Raw genomic sequence first — 23,978 nt, 5'->3', positions numbered from 1 at the left:
CTTAGGAAATATTATGAATAGCAGTGAATCAGTAACCCATATTGGTGCCTGCAAAAATGATATTGTTAAACTACAATAAAGTTTTGTACATACTTATCTGGCAGATATATACTTAGCTATAGTCTCCGACGTTCCAACAGAATTTCAAATCTCGCGGCACACGCGACAGGTAGGTCAGGTGGTCTACCTTACCCGCCGCTGGGCGGTGGCGGGGTGTGATGAAACCAATCTATCTCTTCCAAACCAGATTTTTTTCTTTCATCTGTCTCCTGAGGGAGGCTGGGTGGGCCATTAGACGTATATATTTTTTTTTCTGCCAGGTAAGTATGTACAAAACTTTATTGTAGTTTAACCATATCATTTTTGTACATGAACTTCCCTGCCAGATATATACTTAGCTGATTGGCACCCTTGGTGGAGGGTAAGAGACAGCTAAAGTAATAAGGAGAGATAAGAAACAACGGATGTTGTAGGATATAAATAACCTTGGTTCTTACCTGTTCAGGCAGAAGACTTCATTGATACTGTCTCTGAGTCTGCGTTGCCTGGAGAGCTACAGCTAGGACGTGACCTGATGCTGAAAGACACTCAGATCTACCACTGGGATATATGATCCCTTTGTGTGGTAGAATCCAAGTCGGATCCTGTTAAAGGGAGTTCGTCCCTATCTTAACAGGTCCTAACCACTACTACTGCAAGGAGCCACACTCATCAGACCACCTAACCAAACTACTAAAGATTAGTATTACGACCTAAAGAGATGCCTTCATGCATCCTCTTTAAGGCAACCAACAACAACAAATACAAGGGGAAAAAATTTATACTACTAAACAGGATGAGTTCCAGCTCCCTGCCCCAGCACTGAATCCGCAGATACGTACGGGCCTAAGGCGAAGCATTTTTCGTAAGTGATTCTCACATCACGTAAGTAGTGGTTCGCGAACACTGACTGACATCTCCAGAATGTTGTCTCCATCAGATTTCGCACGGATATATTCTTGTTGAAAGCAAGAGAAGTTGCTATGGCTCTTACTTCGTGTGCTTTCACTTTAAGAAGCCTAAGATGTTCTTCTCTGCAGGATCTGTGTGCTTCTTTGATGAGGCTTCTCAAGAAGAAGGACAATGCGTTCTTCGACAATGGACGAGTAGGGTCTTTTACTGAACACCACAGGACCTCTCGGTTGGCTTTCAGTTGCTCTTTTCTTCTAAGGTAGTATTTTACCATTCTCACTGGGCAAAGAGTTCTCTCGGGTTCTTCTCCTACCAAAGAAGATAACCCACGAATCTCGAAGTTCTTGGGCCATGGACTTGATGGGTTTTCATTCTTTGCAAGAAAACCAGGAAGGAAAGAGTAAATGAGAGAGTCCTCCTTAAAACCCACATTACCATCAATCGCCTGAAGCTCACTCACTCTTCTGGCAGAAGCTAGAGCCATCAAAAACAGTGTCTTCCTGGTAAGGTCTCTGAATGAGGCTGAATTAGGGGGTTCAAACCTAGAGGACCCAAGGAATTGAAGGACTACATCCAAATTCCAGCTAGGTGTCTTAGGAGACTGCATTTTCGTTGTATCAAAAGACCTAATAAGGTCCTGTAGGTCCTTATCTTCCGATAAGTTGAGGTCCCTGTGCCTGAAGACATTCGCCAACATACTACGATAGCCTTTAATCGTCGAAACGGACTAATTGCCAACATTCTTGTCTTAAGAATAAAAAGAAGTCTGCAATTTGATTCACAGAGGTACAGGAAGAGGAAACGTTATTCCTCTTGCACCATCTTCTGAAGACATCCCACTTCGACTGGTACACTCGTAAGGTGGAAGACCTCCTCGCTCTAGCGATTGCCTTAGCAGCTGCTGACGAAAAGCCTTTCGCTCTGACCAGTTTCTGGACAGTCTGAAGCCAGTCAGACTGAGAGTGGGAGTTTTTTGTGGTACCTGTCGAAGTGGGGCTGTCTGAGTAGATCGCTCCTTAGAGGAAGCGATCTTGGAAAATCCACTAGTCATTCCAGCACCTCTGTGAACCAATCTTGTGCTGGCCAAAAGGGAGCTATCAAAGTCATCCTCACGGAATCTGACTCTGCGAACTTTTTTAAAGTCAACCCCAGAATCTATTGCTCCTGGATCCGAGATGGGCGAGCAATAAAGATCCAGTCTTTTGTTCTTTGAAGTTGCAAACAGGTCTAAGAGAGGCCTGCCCCACACAACTTCCAAAGGCTCTGGCAAACATCTTGGTGCAGAGTCCACTCTGTGGGAAGGACCTGATCTTTCCTGCTGAGGAGATCTGCCCTTACATTCCTTTCTCCCTGTACGAATCTGGTGAGAAGTTTTATCCCCCTTTATTCTGTCCACAGAAGATCTTCTTTGCTGTTTCGTACAGAGAGAAGGAATGCGTCCCCCCCTGTTTCCTGATGTATGCCAGAGCCGTGGTGTTGTCCGAGTTTATTTGCACAACTGCTCCTGTCACATCTGACTCGAACTCCTTCAGAGCAAGCCACACGGCTATTAGTTCTTTCCTGTTGATGTGCCAGGAAGACTGGTCCCCCACCCAGGTTCCTGACACCTCCTTGGTTGCCAGAGTCGGCCCCCAACCTGTTTCCGACGCATCAGAGAACAACACCAGGGGCTGGGGTTGGATTGAAGAGACAGTCCCTGCGATTGACACTTGTTGGGATCCGCCCACCATGCTAACTCCTTCTTGATTTGATGAGAATTTGACAGGAGAACTTCAAATCCTGAGAAGGACGACTCCAATTCCGATGAAGAAAGAATTGGAGCGGTCTCAGGTGCAACCTTCCTAGGGAAACCAAATGCTCCAGTGAGGAGAGCGTCCCCAGCAGACTCATCCACTCCCTCACTGTGCATACTTCTTTCCCTAAGAAGGTTGTTACTTTTCGAGTCCCGGGCTATCCTCTCCTGTGACGGCAAAAGCCCGGAAAAAAAACTCAGAGAGTTCATCTGGATCCCCAGATAAAACGCACTCTTGAGCGGGAATCAGACTGACTTCTGCAGATTGACCAGAAGTCCTAAGGAATAAGTCAAATCCAGGGTTTTCTTCAAGTCCTTCAGACAACGATCTCTGGAATTGGCCCTTATAAGCCAATCGTCGAGGTAGAGCGAAATCCTCACCCCTTCTAGGTGAAGCCATTGTGCTACATTCCTCATGATGGCCGTAAAGACTTGGGGGGCCGTGGAGAGGCCAAAACACAGGGCCCTGAATTGGAAGATTCTTCCCCCCATCATGAATCTTAGAAACTTCCTCGAGGAAGGATGGATTGGTACGTGGAAGTAAGCGTCCTGTAAGTCCAAGGACACCATCCAGTCCCCTGGACGGAGTGCTGCTAACACCTACTGAAGGGAGCCTCCGCAGCCCTCTTCAACCACGCTTCGGCGAAGGAGAAGAGGACGACGAAAAACACTGACGAAGAATATCCTTCTTCTTACGATCCAAGGCAGCCTGGGAGCGAACTTCAGGATCTGCCGAGGGGACGCCTGACCGGTGGGGGCTCTCCCTAGCCCTCCTGTGGCTTTCGACTTTCCTCCTCCACTGGAACTGGGAGTCTGGAAGAGGTCTAGGCCTGGAGGCACTAAGGAGCCGGTCAGACGCACCCTCCACATCACTGGGTACACTGCACTTATCATCACTGACACTCTTACCTTGATCAGTACGAAGATTCTTGTCTTCCTTAGAACACAAGGAAGCTTTTGAGGCCGCCGCCTCCGAAGACGAATCTACGGCTTCGGTGCGGGGAGCAGGAGCTGAGACCTGGGAGGAAGGTTCTAAAAATGAAATTTTCATTATTAAAATGAAGTTTTATTGTATACTTACCGAACAATTATAGAGCCGTGATTTCCACGAGCGGCAGGATACTAAATTCAAATTTAGCGCGTCGGCGTCGCCAACACTGGTGGTGATGACGTCATCTCCCTCCACTCGCGGGAGAACCAGGTACAACTGCCCAGGTGAATCCAATTCTTTCTGCCCGTCCGTCCACCTAAGGGGAGGAGGGTGGGTATAATCATAATTGTTCGGTAAGTATACAATAAAACTTCATTTTAATAATGAAAATTTCATTTTTATTGTAGTGTCTTACCGAACAATTATAGAGCTGATTACACATTTATGGGAAGGTGGGATTCAGTGGACCACTAGTATTTTTAAATGGTTACATTTATTGCAATACCAGTAAACACTCAAGGTGTCTGTTGTACCTTACCTTGTAAGAGAGCTACAGCAGACTGTTACTGCCTCTGGTCGGTGCTCTTCTTACTATTGTAGAGGAATTGGAATTTGACCAAAGTTAGCCTCTACAGGAGTGGAATCCTTCCGTAGTTCAAGCGAGTCAAGGCTGACTGACGGAGGATAGTAACAACAAAGATTGCCCTTGCCCTGGGCTAAGACCAGAAATTCAATCATACAAAACATTTGTCACCAACACCAGATTTAAAAACATATATACCCAACCATTGTAAAATCTGACCTAACAGACTGGTGAGTATCCCAGGTACTCAGTACCCCAGCTTCCCTTGAACTCGACAACCTATTCAAGGTGAAAAGTTAGCATAGAGGTGACGACCCCTGTGCCGTTTCTCCCAACACCATGCCAGAAACCGCCACCGGACCTAACGTTTTACAATTCTCGAAAAACCGTTCTATCTCTTTGAGATAATGACTCGCAAAAAACCGAATTCGATCTCCAGAACGTGCTCTGAAGAATCGAAGCTAAAGATAAATTCTTTCTGAATGCTAAAGAAGTTGCCACTGCTCTAACCTCGTGAGCTTTAACTCTCAGAAAGGAAAGATTGTCGTTCTCGGGACTGCGAGTGAGCTTCCCTGATAAGCTCTCTAATAAAGAACGATATAGCATTCTTAGAAAGAGGACGAGAGGGATTTTGAACCGAGGTCCAGAGCTTAGAAGATTGTCCTCTAATACCCTTAGTGGCAAACACGATACTGCTTAATAGCCCTGACTGGACATAAGAGCCTTTCTTCCTCCTCATGTCCAACCAAATCAGATAAGTTCCTTACCACAAAACTCCTCGGCCAAGGATTAGAAGGATTCTCATTTTTGGCTAGAAAGGTCAAAGATACCGAAAATACAGCATTGCCTTGAGAGAAACCGACTCTTTTGTCTATAGCGTGCAATTCGCTGACACGCTTAGCAGAAGCTAGTGCAATAAGAAAGAGTGCCTTCTTAGTCAAGTTCCTGAGTGAAGCCGACTTCAAAGGCTCAAACGGTGGCCCCATGAGGAACTTAAGCACCACATCTAAGTTCCAAGCCACTGTATCTTGCGGGAGCTTAGTGGTTTCGAAAGACCTAATGAGGTCCGACAGATCTGAATTGGAGGAAATATCCAAACCTCGATGTCGAAAAACCGAAGAGAGCATGGCTCTATATCCTCTGATCGTCGAAGGAGCCAGTTTCTTAGAGTTCCTAAGAAATAGCAGAAAATCTGCTATTTCTGTTAAAGAGGTCGCAGAAGTAGAGACTTTAGCACTTCTACACCACTCTCTTGAAGATTCTCCACTTCCCTTGATAGAGTTTGTTAGAAGACTCTCTCCTACAACGAGCGATAGCTTCTGCAGCTCTTCTTGAAAATCCTTTCGCTCTGACAAGATTTCCCAAAACAGTCTGAACCCACTGTCAGAGCTAGAGCGGACAAGTTTTGGTGGAACCTCTTGAAGTGAGGTTGTTTGAGAAGCCACTTCTCTGGAGGAAGAAGTCTGGGGAGTCTACTAACAACTGGAGAAGGTCCGGGAACCACTCCTTCCTGGGCCAAAAGGGAGCGATTAACGTTAGCGTTACATTGCTGTGCGACATGAACTTGTTCAGCACCTCTCTTATTAGACCGAACGGAGGGAATGCATAAGCTTCCAGACCCGACCAATCCAACAGCATTGCGTCCACCGACCAAGCTAGAGGATCTGGGACTGGAGAACAAAAGAGAGGAAGACGGTTGTTCCTTGATGTCGCGAACAGGTCTATTGACGGTCGTCCCCAAAGGCGCCAAAGTTTCTGACAAATCTTGTTGTCCAAAGTCCACTCCAGAGGTAACACTTGCTGTTGACGACTTAACTCGTCCGCCAGGACGTTCATCTTTCCCGGAACAAATCTCGGGACTAGCTGAACCTTCGCTCGTTTGACCACAGGAGGAGATCCTTGGCTACTTCGTACAGAGAGAAAGACTGAGTCCCCCCTGTTTCCGCACGTACGAGAGAGCCGTGGAGTTGTCGGAATGCACTGCCACTACTCGACCTTCTACTAAGCTCCGAAACTGTCTGAGCCCCAAGAAAATTGCTAACAGTTCCTTTACATTTATGTGGAACTTCTTCTCCTTCTCCGACCAAGCTCCTGAAGTCCGTTGATTTCCCAGTAGGGCTCCCAAACCTGTGTCCGATGCGTCGGAAAAGAACTGTAGGTTCGGGAGGATGGGTCGTAAATCTAACCCTTCTTCCAACCTTGCTCGAGAGAGCCACCACCTTAGGTCCTCTTTTATTTGATCTGTGACAGGAAAGGTAATCGAGTCTGGTTGTGTCTTCCTGCACCAAGAGGCTCTCAGGAAAAACTGCAGAGGTCTCATGTGCAGTCTTCCCAACGTCACAAATTTCTCCACTGACGTCAATTTGCCCAGGAGCCTCATCCACTGATTGGCAGAACTTACCTTTTTGTCCAAGAACTCCTGAACTGTCTCCAGACAGCCTTGAACCCTCTTCGGGAACAGAAAAGCCCGAAAAACTTGAGCATTCAGAATCATCCCCAAATAAAGGATGCTCTGAGATGGAACCAACTGGGACTTCTGTTTGTGACCAGAATTCCTAACTTTCTGGCAAGATCCAGAGTTGTTCCAAGGTCCTTCATGCACCGACTCTCTGATTCCGACCGGAGAAGCCAATCGTCCAGATAGAGGGAGATTCTTACTCCTAATATGTGTAGCCAGCTTCCTATCGGGGATAGAACCCTGGTGAAAACTTGAGGAGCGGTCGCTAGTCCGAAGCAAAGCGCCCGAAACTGAAACACCTTGCCTTCGAACATGAACCTCAGGTACTTCCGAGATTCGCGATGTATCGGAATGTGAAAATAAGCGTCTTGCATGTCCAGAGAGACCATCCAATCCCCCTGTCTGATGGACTCCAGAACCGACCGAGTGGTCTCATATGAAATTTTGTTTTCTGGACATGCAAGTTCAGGGCGCTCACATCCAAAACTGGCCTCCAGCCCCTGATGACTTGGGAACTACAAAAAGGCGATTGTAAAAGCCTGGAGGAAAATCCCCTTCTATCTGTTCTATCGCTTCTTTGAGAACAAGCGCTTCCACTTCTGCGGCTAGCGCCAGAAATTTGTCTGAGCCCGGAGAGTATGCCTGGAATGGAATTGGCACAGGTGAGAGCGAGGGAGGTGAAACGAGAGGAATACGATAGCCGAACTTGAGTACTTGCACTACCCAGGCTTCTGCTCCTCTTGTTTTCCCATTCCTCCCAAAAAAGAGCCAGCCTGGCTCCCATTGGTGCATGAAGAACCGAGCTTTCATTTGGAAGGTTTGTTAACCTTGGCCGAGGCCTTTAGACTGAGGTCGCAAATTCGATTTCGGCCGAAAGAAGCGCTTGGGTTTTCTCCCTCGAAAAAGGCGCTTGGGCCAGAGGAGAAAACCGAAGGAACAGTCTCCACAGGAGCTTTAGGTCTCTTAGTAGACTGTGCCAGTAAATCCGAAGTAGATTTCTTATCTAGCGCAGACGAAATTGACAACACTACATCGTCTGGAAAGAGTTATCTTTCACAAAAGGTAGCCAAACAAGGAGAGCCGACTTCTGTTGGGACGTAACCCTTTAGAAGCAAAGGAGCACCAAAGTTGCCTTTTCTTAAGGGTACCATAGGCGATGAGCGAAGCTAACTCATCACATCCATCCCTAATGGATTTGTCCGCACAGGACAGAACACCAATCCAATCCTCCGCTAACTCCTGAGAAAGAGAAGGACAGTCTTCGATCTTGGCCGCTAAAGCGCCAATAGTCCAATCAAGGAAGCTAAAGACTTCCAAAAGTTTAAATTGATTCTTTACAACGGGGCCCAACTCAGGCGCTGTAAAGAAAACTTTCGCTGCGGCGAAAGCAGATCTTCTAGAGGAGTCGATTAAACTGGAGAAGTCTCCCTGGGAGGAGGCAGAAACTCCCAGAGAAGGAGCTTCCCCAGTTACATAAAACCTATACCTCTTACGAAAGCAACTTAGAGGGAGGGTAAGCAAAAGAGCCTCCTAGTCTCTTTTATAGACATCCATTTCTCCGTCTCTTTCAACGAATGTCTAACCGCTTTAGATAGAAAAACAAGTTTTGGGAGGAGAGGGTCTGAAGTTTTCCTCCTCATCAAAAAAGTCGAAGTTGGGGAGCGCGGAGCCGCTTTCTCAAAATAATCTGGATAAGATACCAGAAGAAATCTAAGGAGACGTGAATAACACGAGAGGTGATGTGAATCCTCCTCCTCTACTTCTTCTTCATTCTCCGATACCGCCGAAGAAGTAGACGGAACTACAACGGATCTGAAGGTTCGAACCACCCTTGGACTCATTCATCCAGTTGGTTAAACATCTCTAACTGCTTGCGCAAAGGCGCCAGAGACGAATCAAAAACAGTTAACGTAGGCTTGGAAGAGCCTAAATGTTCAGCAGGAGGCGGAAAAAAAAAACTACTTGCGCCTCGCTCGGAGCCGCCAAATTCGAGGCGAAACAGGCGCATCAGGCGTAACAGACGAAAAAGCGCCTAAAGAAACACCTTAGAAACTGCTAGCTACAGCGCTAAAACCACAATCTCTACTAGTAGATGGAGCCGAAAAAGGCACAGATTGAGGCGACGAACAAGCCGCTAACGGCCGAGGCGCAACCCTACTCTCAGGCTCCTTATACCGCTTGACTGGAGGAGGCGAAGAATCGGCGCCTGAACGCCTCTTTAAGGGACGCGAAACGGGCGAATCTCGCCAAGAGCGCCGCGCGACCGGAGACGAATCGCTTGAATCATTCGAAAGGCGTCTGACCGCAACACCTTTCCAACGCTTAACCGAGCCCTGTTGAGGCGCAACAGGCTCAACAAGAGAGGCGCCTGTCTGTGGGCAAATCCCGATCGACTCCCTTGGACTTCCGGTATGTCTTCTCCCCGGTGCGGGGAGCTGGACAGTGACCTTTGTCTAGGAGACGTGTCAGGACAGACAGACGCACCCTCAACTACACTCTTACCTGAAGCCGCTTTCTCCAAAAAACGTCTTAACTGAATTACCAAGTTGCAAAACCGTATTCGCTAGTACCGAAAATTTCTGATCTAACCTCGATTCCAGACTGGCAATGGTGTCGGAAGAAACTACACGGGAAGCCGGAGAAGCGGGATTAGTAGGAGGAATAGGAGGTGTAGTTAAAGGAGACATAACAATTTGAGGAGAAACAGAAGGAACAGAAGCATCGCAAGACGAAGCGGAGCTAAGTCTACTTTCCCTAAGCGCTGCTTTTCTAATTCTGTCTTTAGCTAATTTCTCCGAGTATGAACTAAAAAACTTCGATCTGCTGAACAAACCTGTCCCCTACACTTAACACATTTAGTGTGAGAATCATATTCTAACTTGGATAATCTAGTTTTACATCCTGAGATGCAAAACCTAACTCCCGACGGACTAGAATCCGACATGGCAACGCCTAAATAAAAAGCAAAATAACAACAACGCCAAAAAAGAGTACTTCACCAATTCCGAAGATCAATTCCACAAGAAAAAAAGCGAAGCAAAGTCATCCAACCGCACCGACCACCGATGTTCACCGGACGCCGGCAGGAAAAGAATTGGATTCACCTGGGCAGTTGTACCTGGTTCTCCCGCGAGTGGAGGGAGATGACGTCATCACCACCAGTGTTGGCGACGCCGACGCGCTAAATTTGAATTTAGTATCCTGCTGCTCGTGGAAATCACGGCTCTATAATTGTTCGGTAAGACACTACAATAAAACTACATTAATGTTAGTTTCATTCTCACTCATTCTCGACCTGCTCGAACTCCTTGAAGAAGCTTTACGTACCCTATCCCTTTCAAGTTTCCTAATATAAAAAGAAAGAGCCTTATATTCATCTTCGTTCAAAACCTCACACTCGACGCGGGTTACTAAACGAACATTCATTCCCCCTACATTTAACACAGATAGTGTGAGGGTCAACCGCAGCTTTCGGTAACCTCACCTTACATCCATCAGTCAAACATACTCTAAACAAAACCGGAGTTTTGGAAACAGAATCAAAATCAGACATTCTACAGGAAAATCCAGCGCAAAGTCAATAACGGTCCACAATCAGCGTATGCCAAGCCAAAATAGAGCGAATACGTCACCAAAATGTCCAAATCAATCTCCAGGCAAGCGAGAAATGAAGAATATATCGGAATGAAACGACAACAGTTGTTATCGCTTCAGCGACAGAAAAAAATCTGGCTGGAGAGATATATTGGTTCATACACCCGCCACCCAGCGGTGGGTAAGGTAGACCACCTGACCTACCTGTCGCGTGTGCCGCGAGATTTGAAATTCTGTCGGAACGTCGGAGACTATAGCTAAGTATAAATCTGGCAGGGAAGTTCATGTACAAAATTGACCTTGTCTGAGTACTGTATGTACAGTATTTGAAAAAAATGAGGCCATAACTTTATACCATAGTGTACATGCAACTGGTGAGCATACATATCATCCTGTATTGTAGGTGTACAGTAGACTAGTGAAAATAGGTTGATCTGAACTTTACTAATGGGACAAAATTGTACCCATGCTGTGTCTTTACATATGTATTTCAAAATACTTATATTAATAAATGTGATACTATAGGCTACCTGCATGGGCAGTAATGTGATTGGGCATGTGTGCACTTTCCAAAAAAAACTGTTGCTTGCATGATTTAGAATTACAATATTGTTATCATTTCCTGTTGTTTTCAAATAAGATTTGTTCATATATGTGAAATTCTGCCGTGCACGTCATTCCCTTGTTTTATATTCTACAAATCTCTTCTCACCACCAACCTCCCTTCTAAAAGTTCTTATCCAGATACTAGTAGGACTAGGTCTTCCACCTCTTCTGATGCCCACAAGAGCCCAGCTGACACTAAAATGTACATTGTACCATTCTCCAAGGGACTGTCCTAAGGCATGTGTAAACCATCTCCATTTCATCATTATCTCATTTACACATAGAACTTCTATATTAATGCCTGATTTTCAAATTAATATAGTCTTTCATAGTGTCATTGTCATACCATGATTCATGCCCATATAGCAATACAGATTGTTTGACATATAATCTTACTTTCAGGTGCAATTTCAGTTTATTTTATTTCAAATCTTATTCAGCCTGCCCATTTCTTTTATGTGTCTTTTTTAGTCTTTTATTAAATTCCAATTCGTGAGAACCTGTACTCGATATTGTTGTTCCAAAATGTTTGAAAGATTCAACCTGGGCCTGTTACTTATTACAATAAGAGGAATTGCAAATTACTTTACTCAAATATTCAAGGCTTAGGTCAAATTTTCTTGATCTACAGAGTTGTGCCCTGAACTATGATTTAATGTTCATCGGAGACTCCTAGTAACAAGTCAAAATTGGGTTATTATGACACCGTAACGGTCCGAGTTTCAGTTATTGGCGCCATAAGGTGCCAATAAGAGTGTTATGGTGCCATAAATCACCTAACAGAGGCGCCTTTAACCGAAACTTGGTGCCATAAGTGACGTAAATTACCGAGTTTCAGTTAATGGCGGTTTTCACCTATCAGCACCCCACCAAGAACAGAATCCTCGGCCATAACTGGGGGAGTGCCTGTCTCTTGGAAGGATTAGTATGGCTCAGTCTCAGAATTCAAAAGTTTCATTTATTATTTGTGGAGACTATAATGCAAAGTACATTGATTGGCTGGTCTGCTTAAGTTGAGGAATCCACACATTTCTGGTACAGTAATAGAATAGACCTCATATTCACAGATGCTCCAGCTTTTATAGGCACTTCTGATCAGTGTGCCATTGAGATGGACATATTTGTCGATCAATAACACGTATTCCTAATGCCACCATTGGAAAAAATGTCTGGCTGAAATCAGAGCCAACTGGGATCGCATAATTGAAGCCTGTCAGGCACTTGATATTTCAGATGCTATATGAGATCTTAATCCCAAGAAATTAAATGAAATGTTGACGGCTATTTTAATAATGTATGCCCCTAGAAAGGTCATCAGATTCAGAACAAATGATCAGCCAGGGTTTGATGATACATGTAGACTAGCTTACCATGACAACCAAATTCAATAAGTAAATGGTGACAAAATCGCTCAAGTGAAAATGACGGTATTTTTGTTGAGTCTCACTGTGCTGTGAATAGAACTTAGCATAGCACCAAGAGAAATTACAATAAAAGAAGAAACTTGAAGGAATTACTCGGCCGCATCTGTGGTGGACCAAATTGGCATCATCTATCTTTGAGTCAGGTTCGCTTTCCATTCCACCTCTACCAACAGGTGATGGTAGATTCGTTACTGGCCTTAGGGAAAAGGCTGAACTGCTTCATTGAGCTTTTGAAGCTGAGCAATCAGCTGAGGATATCCCTCTCCCTGGTACGAGTCATCCTGAAGCTGTTCTGACAAATTTTTTTGCTCTAGGGATGTTAAGAAAATTCTGGATAATCTTGATAGTTGGGGTGGAGAAGATCCTGATAATTTCTTTCCTTTGTTTTTAAAAATGTTTCTAGTGTGTTGTCTACAAGACTATAGTCCATTCGTTTAAGGTAGATTCTTGTGCCTACGAGACGTGTGCTTGTCGGCCTCTGATTGGCTGGTACTGGGAGGTAGGCCGCTCGCTCGGTCTCATTATTTTTGTCTGTGGCTTAGAAAACTAGCAATGTTAATATTTCTTCAATAATCTCACGCTTTGCTCAAGATAGGTAAGTTTTGGTCATGCCAAAGGATTCGGTATTAATTGTACAATTAAGTCATCTTTTTCTGAAATCAATAAGATAAAACACAAAGGAATTACGAGTAAAAGTGAAGAGGAAACATTTCACAGAGTTCAACTTCTTTGCTGGACTGAATTCCCCGCTTCCCGCGTGGATCTCGGCTAATGTTATCAGATGCATCCATCTGATTATTATTATTTTCCTTATCAGGTATGTCCAGACATACTGTATGATATTGGATTGAAAATGTTCGGCAGTCATAATGGGAATTCTGTGTATTTAATTAAAGAAAATGTAATGATGTAACATGGTAAATATTGTCGAAACTGCAACCTCTTATATAACTAATTGGCAACTCAAATCTCTCGCTGAGACGACCAACACAACGACGCCTTGCAGATCATATTCTCTCGGCAATACCGTCAACTTGAATCATTTACGGATGCAACATAAAAGACATATTCTTCATTTTCTCTTCACATGCTACATGCATCCAAAATCTGAAAGCACCAACGTATTCAGGGTGATTTTATTGTATGAAAATACAAGTTTTATTTCATCTTGATCGTGTTAATGATGGAAAATCCGATGATAAGAAAAAACAGGTATAAAGGATCAAATACTTCTCTCTCCACTTTTACTCGTAATTAATTAGGTATGACCAAAACTTTCCTAGCTTGAGGAAAGCGTGAGATTATTGAAGAAATATAAACATATTGCTAGTTTTCTACGCTGCAGAAGAAACTAATGAGACTGAGCGAGCAGCCTACCTCCCAGAACCAGCCAATCAGAGGCCGCCAAACAAACGTCTCGTAGGCACAAGAATCTACCTTAAGTGAATGGACTTTAGTAGATTCTATAGATTTTAATGAGGAGGAATATCTTTGCAGATGAGCGCAAGCTTAGTAATAAAGTGCTTGTTCCAAAGAGTGGCATATCTGCTGAATGCAGTAACCACGGGCCAATTTCGCTCTCTATGCACTCTAAAGATGCTGAAAAACTTGTTTTTAAGCCACTGCTTTATAAGTATGTAGAATTTAAAGGATTGTTAGTTGATAGTCAATACTATACATAATATAGAAAGCAATTAGGTATCTGCAATGCATATTTAGACTTGACATGCCATTTGTAAGAGAACCTTGATAAGGGTTTTTAGTGCAGAGTAATTCAAATAGATTTTAGGTGCTGCTTTTGATTTAGTGAATCATAAGGCACTTATGAACTTCAAAATCTTGGAGTGGGTGGATATGTTATAGGGATTACTTCAAGATTTCCTAACAGGAAGGCAGCAGTGAGTTGCTGTTGATGGAATCTTTAGTGAACCAAGACCTATTCTGTCCAGAGTTCTGCAAGGTAGTGTTCTTGATCTACTATTATTTTTTATGTATACAGGTGATATTTACCAATGGTCTCACACAAAGCTTTACGAAAGCCTAAGCTCTAGTAGCTTGTGATGTATTCCAGATGGTATAAAGAGTTTAAAAATTTGTATAGGATATACAAAATAAATAATATTGCTGCAATGCATCTTTACACACACACATTTGAATGAAATGTTTATTAAATTTTTAATGTGTAGGTATACCAAAAGCAGTACTACTGAAGGGTAGCTATTTGTTCAATATACTAAAATCAGCATGTATCTACTCATAACAGTACATAGATGTAAATGCATGTGTATACATACATGTATGCATCATGTTGCTAAGCATTTCTCTTTCCCTGGTTATTCAGAGAGAGAGAATTTTTGCATACAATTTTATCCAGTTTACTGCACCGTTTAGTTTTATTTTGCATACAGTACTGTACAGTGTATTCTGTATTGTTTGTAAGCATATACAGCATTGCACAATGAAAATATAGAAAAACAAGAAAAAGGGTTAAGAAAGTGTCCATTGAGTTTTTTTTTCTTCATGACATGGTAAATTTCCAAAATCCAGCAGGGCTTTGGATATGTTAATCCAAATAATTGAGAAATTACTGTGTGCAGTAGAGTGTATTGCAGTACAAATACATGTAGTATCGTAAATGTTATTATAAGTTGCTGTAAGGTGAAAAATATATGTAGTTGTACAGTAGTACCTCGAGATACGAAAGGCTCAACTTACGAAAAATCCAAGTTACGAAAGCCAATGCGAAAAATTTTACTGCTCTACATACGAAAAGTTTTCAAGATACGAAAGGTTGTTGCTGTAAAGTCCCGAGATTCGCCCGGACCACCGAGAACAATTTTAAAACTCATCCGCCGCCAACTGAGTAAACTCGCCACCATCCTCCCGCTCTCCCATTGGTTCCTGATGCTAGTCACCCCATAAGGTCCTGCTCTCCTATTGGTCAGCATCTACCCCTTGTGCTTTAAGTATTCTATTGGTAAAAGGTTGCTGTAAATTGAAAAACTTATTCATGCAATACATTTAATAAAGAAAACATTAGGTAAAGATAGAATAAAGAATAGAAATGAATGGTTATTATACTGTTTGGTGGTTTCATTAGTTGAAGGGAGATACTAATGACAATTTATGGCTTACTGTGTGCTAGGAAAAATTATTGCTTGGCGCTCGTTCGATACTCTAAGACGGGTAAGAGCTGGATGTAAACAATCGATCGGAAGGTTTGTTTTTTGTTTGTTTGTGTATTATAGTTAATGATTAATTAATAATTATTTGAAATGAGTACATACTGATTATTTATACATTTTATTGGCATATTCTAAGCTTTTAGCTCTTAGGTTTAGATGTCAGAATCATAGACTAGGCTACAGTAGCAACCGCTAACATAGGCTAGGCTTATTGCTAAGGGACATATGCTAAAGTCCTAATATATGCAGTAAAAATGGGGTTGAACATTACATGCAGTTGAATATTACTCAAGTATGTACAGTATTTTGCCTTTTTGGAGTCATATTTCTTCCATCGTAACCCTAGAACATGTGTTTTAGGCCTGGAAATATAATTTACTGGGGTGTTTTTGGAGGGCTTGGAACGGCTTAGCCATTTTACATGTAAAATGTGTTCCAAGTTACGAAATACTCATAATACGAAGGCCGTCTCGGAACGGATTAATTTCGTAACTCGAGGTACCACTGTATTGTTATGAATAGATACATTTAAGACATTGGGGTTGAACTGAGAAGTTTCCACTACCTGAAGTTAAGTGGAGGGTATTGAAGTGCTGTTTTGGGGCATAATTTCGTTGTTTATCATCGTTTATTGTATTGTAATGCACATATACGTACCTGTAGTTGTCATAACCACAATTTCCTCTTCTTAGCTTCTCAAATTCTTCTTACTTTTTGGATACACTTTTTACCTGCAGCAGGATTTAAATGTGCATCTGAAGCCATGTTACTGCCTTGCTCTGATACTCTGAATATGGGTTTGAATCTTGTTATGGACATCAAAGTTGCTTTATAATCTTGCATTTGGATCTCAGGGCTTTGTAGTGACAAGCATATCCTAAAAGTATGAAGAATTCTAGAAGCTGAGAGGGCGTGGCTATCAGATAAGTCACTAATGTTATTTTCAATAAGTTTTTTTAGGGTAAATTGTAATGATATGTACAGTATATATGATTAACTTTTAACTGTTTATGATATACAGTAACTGGATACTTTACATAGAAAAGAGTACCTGTAGAAAATGTGAATAATGATGAACTGTAGTTGCTCAAGGTAGTTATTGGGTCATGAATATGTAGTTAAACTGTGTTGAAGTTCTTGAGGGGCTCCCCAACCTTGGTCTGATGCATCTGCATAGAAGGAGAGGTAGGGGTTTACCAACTGTAGGCTTTCCCTCTATAAGTCTGTCCCTGGATGTCAACCATCGAAGGTCCTCCTTTATCTCTTTTGTAATCGGGAACATCACTGTGATGACAGTGTTCCCAGCAAACTCATCCACCGATTTGCTGAGCAAACTGGGAGCAAAAGCAGATCCTGAACTGACTGAAGGTAGGACTATCCATTTGGGAGACAGAAAAACCAGAAAACTCAGAGTTGATCCTAATTATCAAAGAGAGAATCTCCTAAGTTGGGGACAGCTGAGATTTTTCTTGACTTATCAAAAGTCCAAGTTCCTTGGCAAGGTGAAAGGTTACCTGTAAATCCTTCATGCATTGATCCTGCGACGGGAGAGGAGGAGCCAGTCATCTAGGTACAGACATACATTTATGCCTAGAAGATGTAGCCATTTTGCGAGGGGAGATAGAACTCGCGTGAACACTTGCAATGCAGCAGAGAGACCAAAACAGAGAGCTTAAAATTGGAAGACTCTGCCCCCAAAGACAAATCTCAGGTATTTCCTTGAGTCCCAATGTACTGGAATGTGGAAGTAAGCATCATGCATTTCCAGTGTTATCTTCCAGTTGCCTGCTGGATGGAGGGTCACTGACTGTTTCTGTATGTAGAAGTTCAAGGCACTGATGTCGAGGACAGGTCTCCATCGCCCCCAAGGACTTGGGGACTATGAATAAACAGTTGTAAAAACCTCTGAAAGTCCAGTCCTCCACTACTTCTATGGCCCTTTTTCTTAGGAGGGATTACACTTCCTTCATGAGAGCTGCAAACCTCTTGGAGTCCTCAGACTATGCCATCAATGTGATCGACGAAGATACAAGAGGGTACTCTTTGAATGGAATAGATCATCCCTCTCTTACAACCTTGACCATCCAAGGTTAAGTGCCTCTGGCACTCAACCTCTCCCAGAAGAGGGATAGCCTTGCCTACAGGTGCATGAAGGATAGAGGAGTCACTTTCTGGTAGCAGGTCTGGTTGAGATCCTCTTGACAGACCTTGCGGTGAATTGCACCTTGGAACGAGGTCTAAAGAAATCCTGTTTGCTCCCACCCAACAGGGCTGCTGCTGCAGAGGAGAGACAGACTTCGCCAAGAAAGAAGGCTTCTGGGGGTGTTTAGAAGATTGCCTAACAGGTCTTGTGTCAATTTCTTCTGCAAATCTGTGGCAATCTCCTTAACAGCTGATTGCAGAAATAAGTACAGGCAGTTGCCAGGTTACTTCAGGTTCGGCTGTGTAATTACTTGGAAAGTTACTTATAGTATAAAACAGCTGAGTAAACTTACCAGGGGTCCAAAGGATTTCTATAGTATAAAACAGCTGAGTAAACTTACCAGGGGTCCAAAGGATTTCTACATGAAAGCCAGTTGAACTATTGGATATGACACCATTTACAGATCTTGCCTTTCCAGAGTTAAACTACAGATCTTGCCTTTCCAGAGTTAAAAAGACTACTAAAGTCAAACATACCAATAACTATTCATAACCATGTATGTACTTATATTCAAGTCTTGATTTAGAGCCAATTATTGATTCCTTGATAAGTCTCATTACATTAATGCTTCCTTCACCATCTTAACCTTAGAGAAGTCTATTGGGAAGGGGGAGGTAATTCCCTTTTAAGCTTAAAAAAACATGGAAAAAAGCACCTAAAAAAGCAGTTGGAAAGATTATTGTAGGTTCTTCATGCATAAATAGTGTGCTACATATTATATAAGTTACCTATCAACTTGATCAATATACCTGATCATGTAAACAAAATCAAATATAATGAACAATTTACCTACTATGCTAAGATCAATACATTTTCCATAGGGGAAATCATGATTTAAACAGCTCTCACTCATGATAGAGATTAGAAGTCTAAAGATGTGAACAAAACTCCAACTGCACACTATAATAAAAGGTGCTTTCTCACCAGAGGGTAGAGAGTTTAAATGGTAAAAGAACTTGAAAACACTGTAAAATAATAAAATAAAATAAGGTATACAGCTCAAGGTTAAAGATAGATTTTTATCTAAGAGAATCTGTGCTGTACATTCACTTACTTTCTTATCAATTAGAGTCTTTATTCCATAACCAACGGCAGCACAGGCTATTCCAAAAGGGAGAAGAGATGCCCAGTCTGATCCTAGAAATAAGAGAAAAATTACATTTTTAAAATAAAGTAAAATTATATTCATAATTATCAAGTAATTACATTATTATTAGTCCCTACTAATTGTGATAGCTTGTTTTAAATTTTGCAACAGCACTCTTTTGTTTGTTAGGTAACTAGACCCGCCCTTTCAGGAAAAAGCAGGTACAAACTGGCTGAAGAGCTCAATGTCCGTGTGAGGGGAGGTTGGGGGGCTCCAATCATATACTGATTACTTGGTAAGTATACATAAAATTTTATTATAAAAATGTTATTGTTATAATACAATTAAGTTTGTTCATACTTACCTGGCAGATATATATAATTAGAGTGCCCACCCTCCTCCCCTCAGGAGACAAGGGTCATGAATAAATATGAACAGAAAATGGGAATGGTTCCTGATATCCGCCTCCCAGCGGTGGGAATGGGTACTACCACCTGGCCGCCCACTACGTGTGCCGCGAGTTTTGAAATTCTGTCGGGATGTCAGAAATACAGCTATATATATATCTGCCAGGTAAGTATGAACAAACTTAATTGTATTATAACAATAACATTTTGTTCATGAAACTTACCTGTCAAGATATATATATAGCTGAATCCCACCTTCGGATGGTGGGTAGAGACAGAATAGGATTTTTAGGAAACTTAAATTAAGTAAAAGATTTACTTCTTGGTTCCTTACCTGATAGCAAAGTAGACTCTGTGATTACTGTCACTTAAGCCTGCTTCTGCTTTCATCAGAGTTGCCAGCCAGGTTAGGACCTGTAGTGCTGGTGCACTCTGGATGCTCTGTCAACGGGGACGTGACCTCATTGTGACAAGACCATCTAGCCAAACATATGGCAGTAACACAGCAACCGACCACCACCAGACCAACTAACCAAAAAACCCCTGACATTAAAACTAAGGAATGGGAGATTTCCACAGAAGATCTCACCATCAACCAAAAACACAATAAAAACTAACCTAACTAAGCTAAGGGATAGGGAGAGAGCTACCTTCAGCCCCCAAAACTGTGTCTGCCGAAATGTAAGGCCCCAAAGAACTACAGTTCTCGTAAATCGTTCTCACATCCCGGAGGTAATGTGAGGCGAATACGGAATTGCTCCTCCAAAAGGTGCTATCAAGTATATCTTTGATAGACATATTCCTTTGGAAGGCAAGAGAAGTAGCTACGGCTCTGACTTCGTGAGCTTTCACTTTAAAGAGCTCAAATCAGTCTTCTGGCAAGATGAATGAGCCTCTTTAATGACGTCCCTCAAGAAGAAAGCAACAGCATTCTTCGACAACGGCAAATCTGGTCTCTTCACCGAGCACCAGAGATTACCTGAGGGACCTCTTATCTCTTTAGTTCTATTCACATAGAACTTGAGAGCCCTGACAGGGCACAGGGCTCTCTCTGGTTCTTGACCCACGAGACTCGACATTCCTTTGATTTCAAAGCTCTTCGGCCAAGGATTAGACGGGTTCTCGTTCTTAGCCAAGAAAGACGGGCTCAACGAGCAGACAGCGTTGTCCCCCTTGAAGCCCACTAGGCTACTGAACGCTTGGATTTCACTAACTCTCTTCGCCGTCGCAGAGAAGCTAGGAAAAGCGCTTTTCTCGTCAAGTCCCTTAGAGAAGCTTCATGGAGAGGCTCAAAGGGACTTAGCATAAGATGTTTCAAAACCACATCGAGATTCCATGAGGGCGGTCTTGCTTGTGGAATCTTGGTGGTTTCGAACGACCTTAAGAGATCGTGTAGATCCTTATTGTCGGAGAGGTCCAGTCCTCTGTGGCAAAAAACGGCAGACAACATACTCCTATAACCTTTAATTGTAGGAACTGCCAATTTCTGCACATTTCTTAGATAGAGTAAGAAATCTGCTATCTGGTTCACAGAGGTCGTGGAAGAGGAAATTCCTTCCTTTTTGCACCATGCCCTGAAGGAGGACCACTTAGACTGGTAGACAGCTCTTGAAGAGGCTCTTCGAGCATTAGCGATTGCTCTCGCAGCTGCCTTTGAAAAGCCTCTCGCTCTGGCCAACTTTTCGATAGTCTGAACGCAGTCAGAGCCAGAGCGGAGAGGTTTTGGTGAAACCTTTTGAAGTGAGGCTGTCTGAGTAGATCTCTCCTCCAGGGCAACGTTCTTGGGAAGTCCACAAGGAATGTCATGACCTCTGTGAACCACTCTCTTGCTGGCCACATTGGGGCAATCAGAGTCAACCTTGTCCCTTCTGAAGCTGCGAACTTCCTCATTACCTCCCCATGATCTTGAATGGGGAAAGGCGTAAAGATCCAGGTCTGTCCAGTTCCAGAGCAACGCGTCCACTGCAATTGCCCCTGGATCCAGAACCGGGGAGCAATACAGAGGAAGCCTCTTCGTCCTCGATGTAGCGAACAGGTCGACTAGAGGACGTCCCCACAATGTCCATAATTGTTGACAGACTTCCTGGTGCAAAGTCCATTCTGTTGGCAGAATCTGATTTCGTCGACTGAGAAGGTCCGCCCTGACATTCTGAACCCCTGCCACGAATCTCGTCAGGATCTTGATGCGCCTTGCGTCTGCCCATAGCAGAACTTCTTTCGCAAGGAGAAAAAGGGATCTGGAGTGAGTTCCTCCCTGATTCTTTAGATATCCAAGGGCTGTGGTGCTGTCTGAGTTGACTTGAACGACCTTGCTTGACAGTTTGTCTTTGAAGAACTGCAGCGACAGGAATATCGCTGCCAGTTCCTTTACATTGATGTGCCAGGCTACCTGTTCCCCTTTCCAGGAGCCTGACACTTCCTCCCCCCCAGTGTTGCTCCCCAACCGGAAATGGAAGCGTCTGAGAACAACACTAGGTCGGGGCTCAGAAGATTTAGGGAGAAGCCCTCTCGTAACTTCTGAGGGCCGAGCCACCATCTTAAGTGGCCTTTTACTTTGTTTGAGATCCTTAGGATCGCATTCAGGTCCTCCTTCGACTTCCATTCTTCCGCAAGGAAAAATTGAAGAGGCCTGAGGTGCAGTCTTCCCAGCGAGACAAACTTTTCTAGCGAGGAAATGGTGCCCAGCAGACTCATCCACTCCCTCACCGAACAAGCTTCTCTCTCTAGGAAGGCTGCGACTTTCTCTAACCCCAGTCGCTGACGTTCCTGGGATGGAAACGCCCGAAAAGCCACTGAATCCATCTGAATCCCCAGATACACGATGGACTGTGTCGGGGTCAGATGCGACTTTTCGGAGTTAACCAAAAGACCCAGAGACTTTGCTAGGGCTAACGTTAATTGAAGGTCCTTCAGACATTTCCGCCTCGACGACGCTCTGATCAGCCAATCGTCGAGGTAGAGGGATATCCTGATCCCTGACGAATGGAGCCACTTTGCTACATTCCTCATTATCATTGTGAAAACCATCGGGGCCGTGCTGAGACCGAAACAAAGGGCTCTGAATTGCCAAACCCTGTTGTCTAAGACGAATCTCAGGTACTTCCTTGAAAGAGGGTGGACGGGGACGTGAAAGTACGCGTCCTGCAGGTCCAGAGACACCATCCAGTCGCCAGGTCTCAAGGCTCCTAGCACCAACTGAGGCGTCTCCATTTTGAACTTGATCTTTTCTACAAAAAGATTGAGCCTGCTCACATCCAGGACTGGGCGCCAACCCGACGACTGCTTCGGCACCAGGAAAATCCTGTTGTAGAAGCCTGGTGACCCCAGGTCCAAGACTTGTTCCACTTCTCTTTTTTCGACCATCTGGTCTAACAGATCGAAAAGGATACTTTTCTTCTCTCCCTGATAAGATGGAGAGAGGTCTCTGGGAGTTGATGTTAAAGGAGGAGGATGTAAAGAGGGGATCTTGTACCCCTGCTCTACGATCTTGAGAGTCCAAGGATCCGCCCCTCTCTGCCTCCATGCCTCCGCAAAGAACTTCAGCCTGGCCCCGACTGGCGTCTGAAGGACAAGATCTTCATTTGGTGGGTTTGGTTTTAAATGAAGCTCTTCCTCTCGAAAAACCTCTCCCTCGAGGAGCTGCTCTCGAGGGGGGTGCCCCGCGAAAGGGTTTGACTTTCTTCGGGGGTTTACTGAATGCAGATGTGGAAGGAACTGCTGGACGTCTTGAAGACTGTACCAAAAGGTCCTGGGTCGCCTTCTCCTGCAAACTCGTTGCAAGATCCTTTACCATAGCCTGGGGGAAGAGATGGTCCGAAAGAGGCGCAAAGAGCAATTCCGCTTTCTGAGTGGGAGAAACCGACTTAGCGGTAAAATTGCATAAGAGAGCTCTTTTCTTTAGGAAAGCCGTTCCAAAATGAGAAACTAGCTCCTCCGAACCATCCCTGACGGCCTTGTCCATACATGACAACATGCTGGACAGCTCCCCCAGACTGAGAGAATCAGGACTTCTAGACTGAAGATCTAAAACTCCCAGGCACCAGTCTAAGAAATTAAAGACATTCAAGGTGCGAAGCAGTCCCTTCAAGTGGTGGTCCGTCTCCACAGGAGTCCAAGGCACCTTAGCAGATGATAAGCGAGACCTCCTCTGAGCGTCCACTAAACTGGAGAAGTCACCAAGAGCGGACGAAGGAACCTTTACTCCCACGTCCTCCTTGGTTTCATACCAAATTCCTCCTTTCCCAGAGAGTCTAGAGGGAGGAAGGGCGAAAGTGGTCTTGCCCTGATCCTTCCTTCGAGACATGAAAATGTTATTGTCATGATACAATAAAGTTTTATGCATACTTACCTGGCAGATATATACTTAGCTATAGACTCCGTCGTCCCCGATAGAAATTCGAATTTCGCGGCACACTCTACAGGTAGGTCAGGTGATCTACCGCCCCGCCGCTGGTGGCGGGAATAGGAATCATTCCCGTTTTCTAAGACAGATTTTCTCTTCCACCTGTCTCCTGAGGGGAGGTCGGGTGGGCCATACACCGTATATATCTGCCAGGTAAGTATGCATAAAACTTTATTGTATCATGACAATAACATTTTTATGCATTCAACTTACCTGTCAGATATATACTTAGCTGATTGGCACCTTTGGCGGAGGGTAAGAGACAGCTAATCTACTGAAATAGACAGGAAACAACATATGTTGTAGGTAATAAAATTAAAAACCTTGATTCCTACCTGTGTTAGCGAAAGACTTC

At 43.7% G+C, this 23,978-nt stretch overlaps 1 protein-coding gene across 1 annotated transcript in view; it reads right to left on the bottom strand.

Moving 5' to 3' along the window:
- Positions 1-23,978, bottom strand: part of LOC135206938 (CDGSH iron-sulfur domain-containing protein 1-like) — a 75,159-nt gene that overhangs the window by 25,457 nt on the left and 25,724 nt on the right. The window contains exon 2 of the mRNA XM_064238447.1: positions 18,782-18,864. Within this exon, the coding sequence (XP_064094517.1) occupies positions 18,782-18,864 (83 nt within the window). The remainder of the gene's footprint in view (positions 1-18,781; positions 18,865-23,978) is intronic.

Source organism: Macrobrachium nipponense, chromosome 31, assembly GCF_015104395.2.
Source record: "Macrobrachium nipponense isolate FS-2020 chromosome 31, ASM1510439v2, whole genome shotgun sequence".
NCBI classification, from domain to species: domain Eukaryota; kingdom Metazoa; phylum Arthropoda; class Malacostraca; order Decapoda; family Palaemonidae; genus Macrobrachium; species Macrobrachium nipponense.
This window is presented reverse-complemented; position numbering and strand designations above follow the sequence as displayed.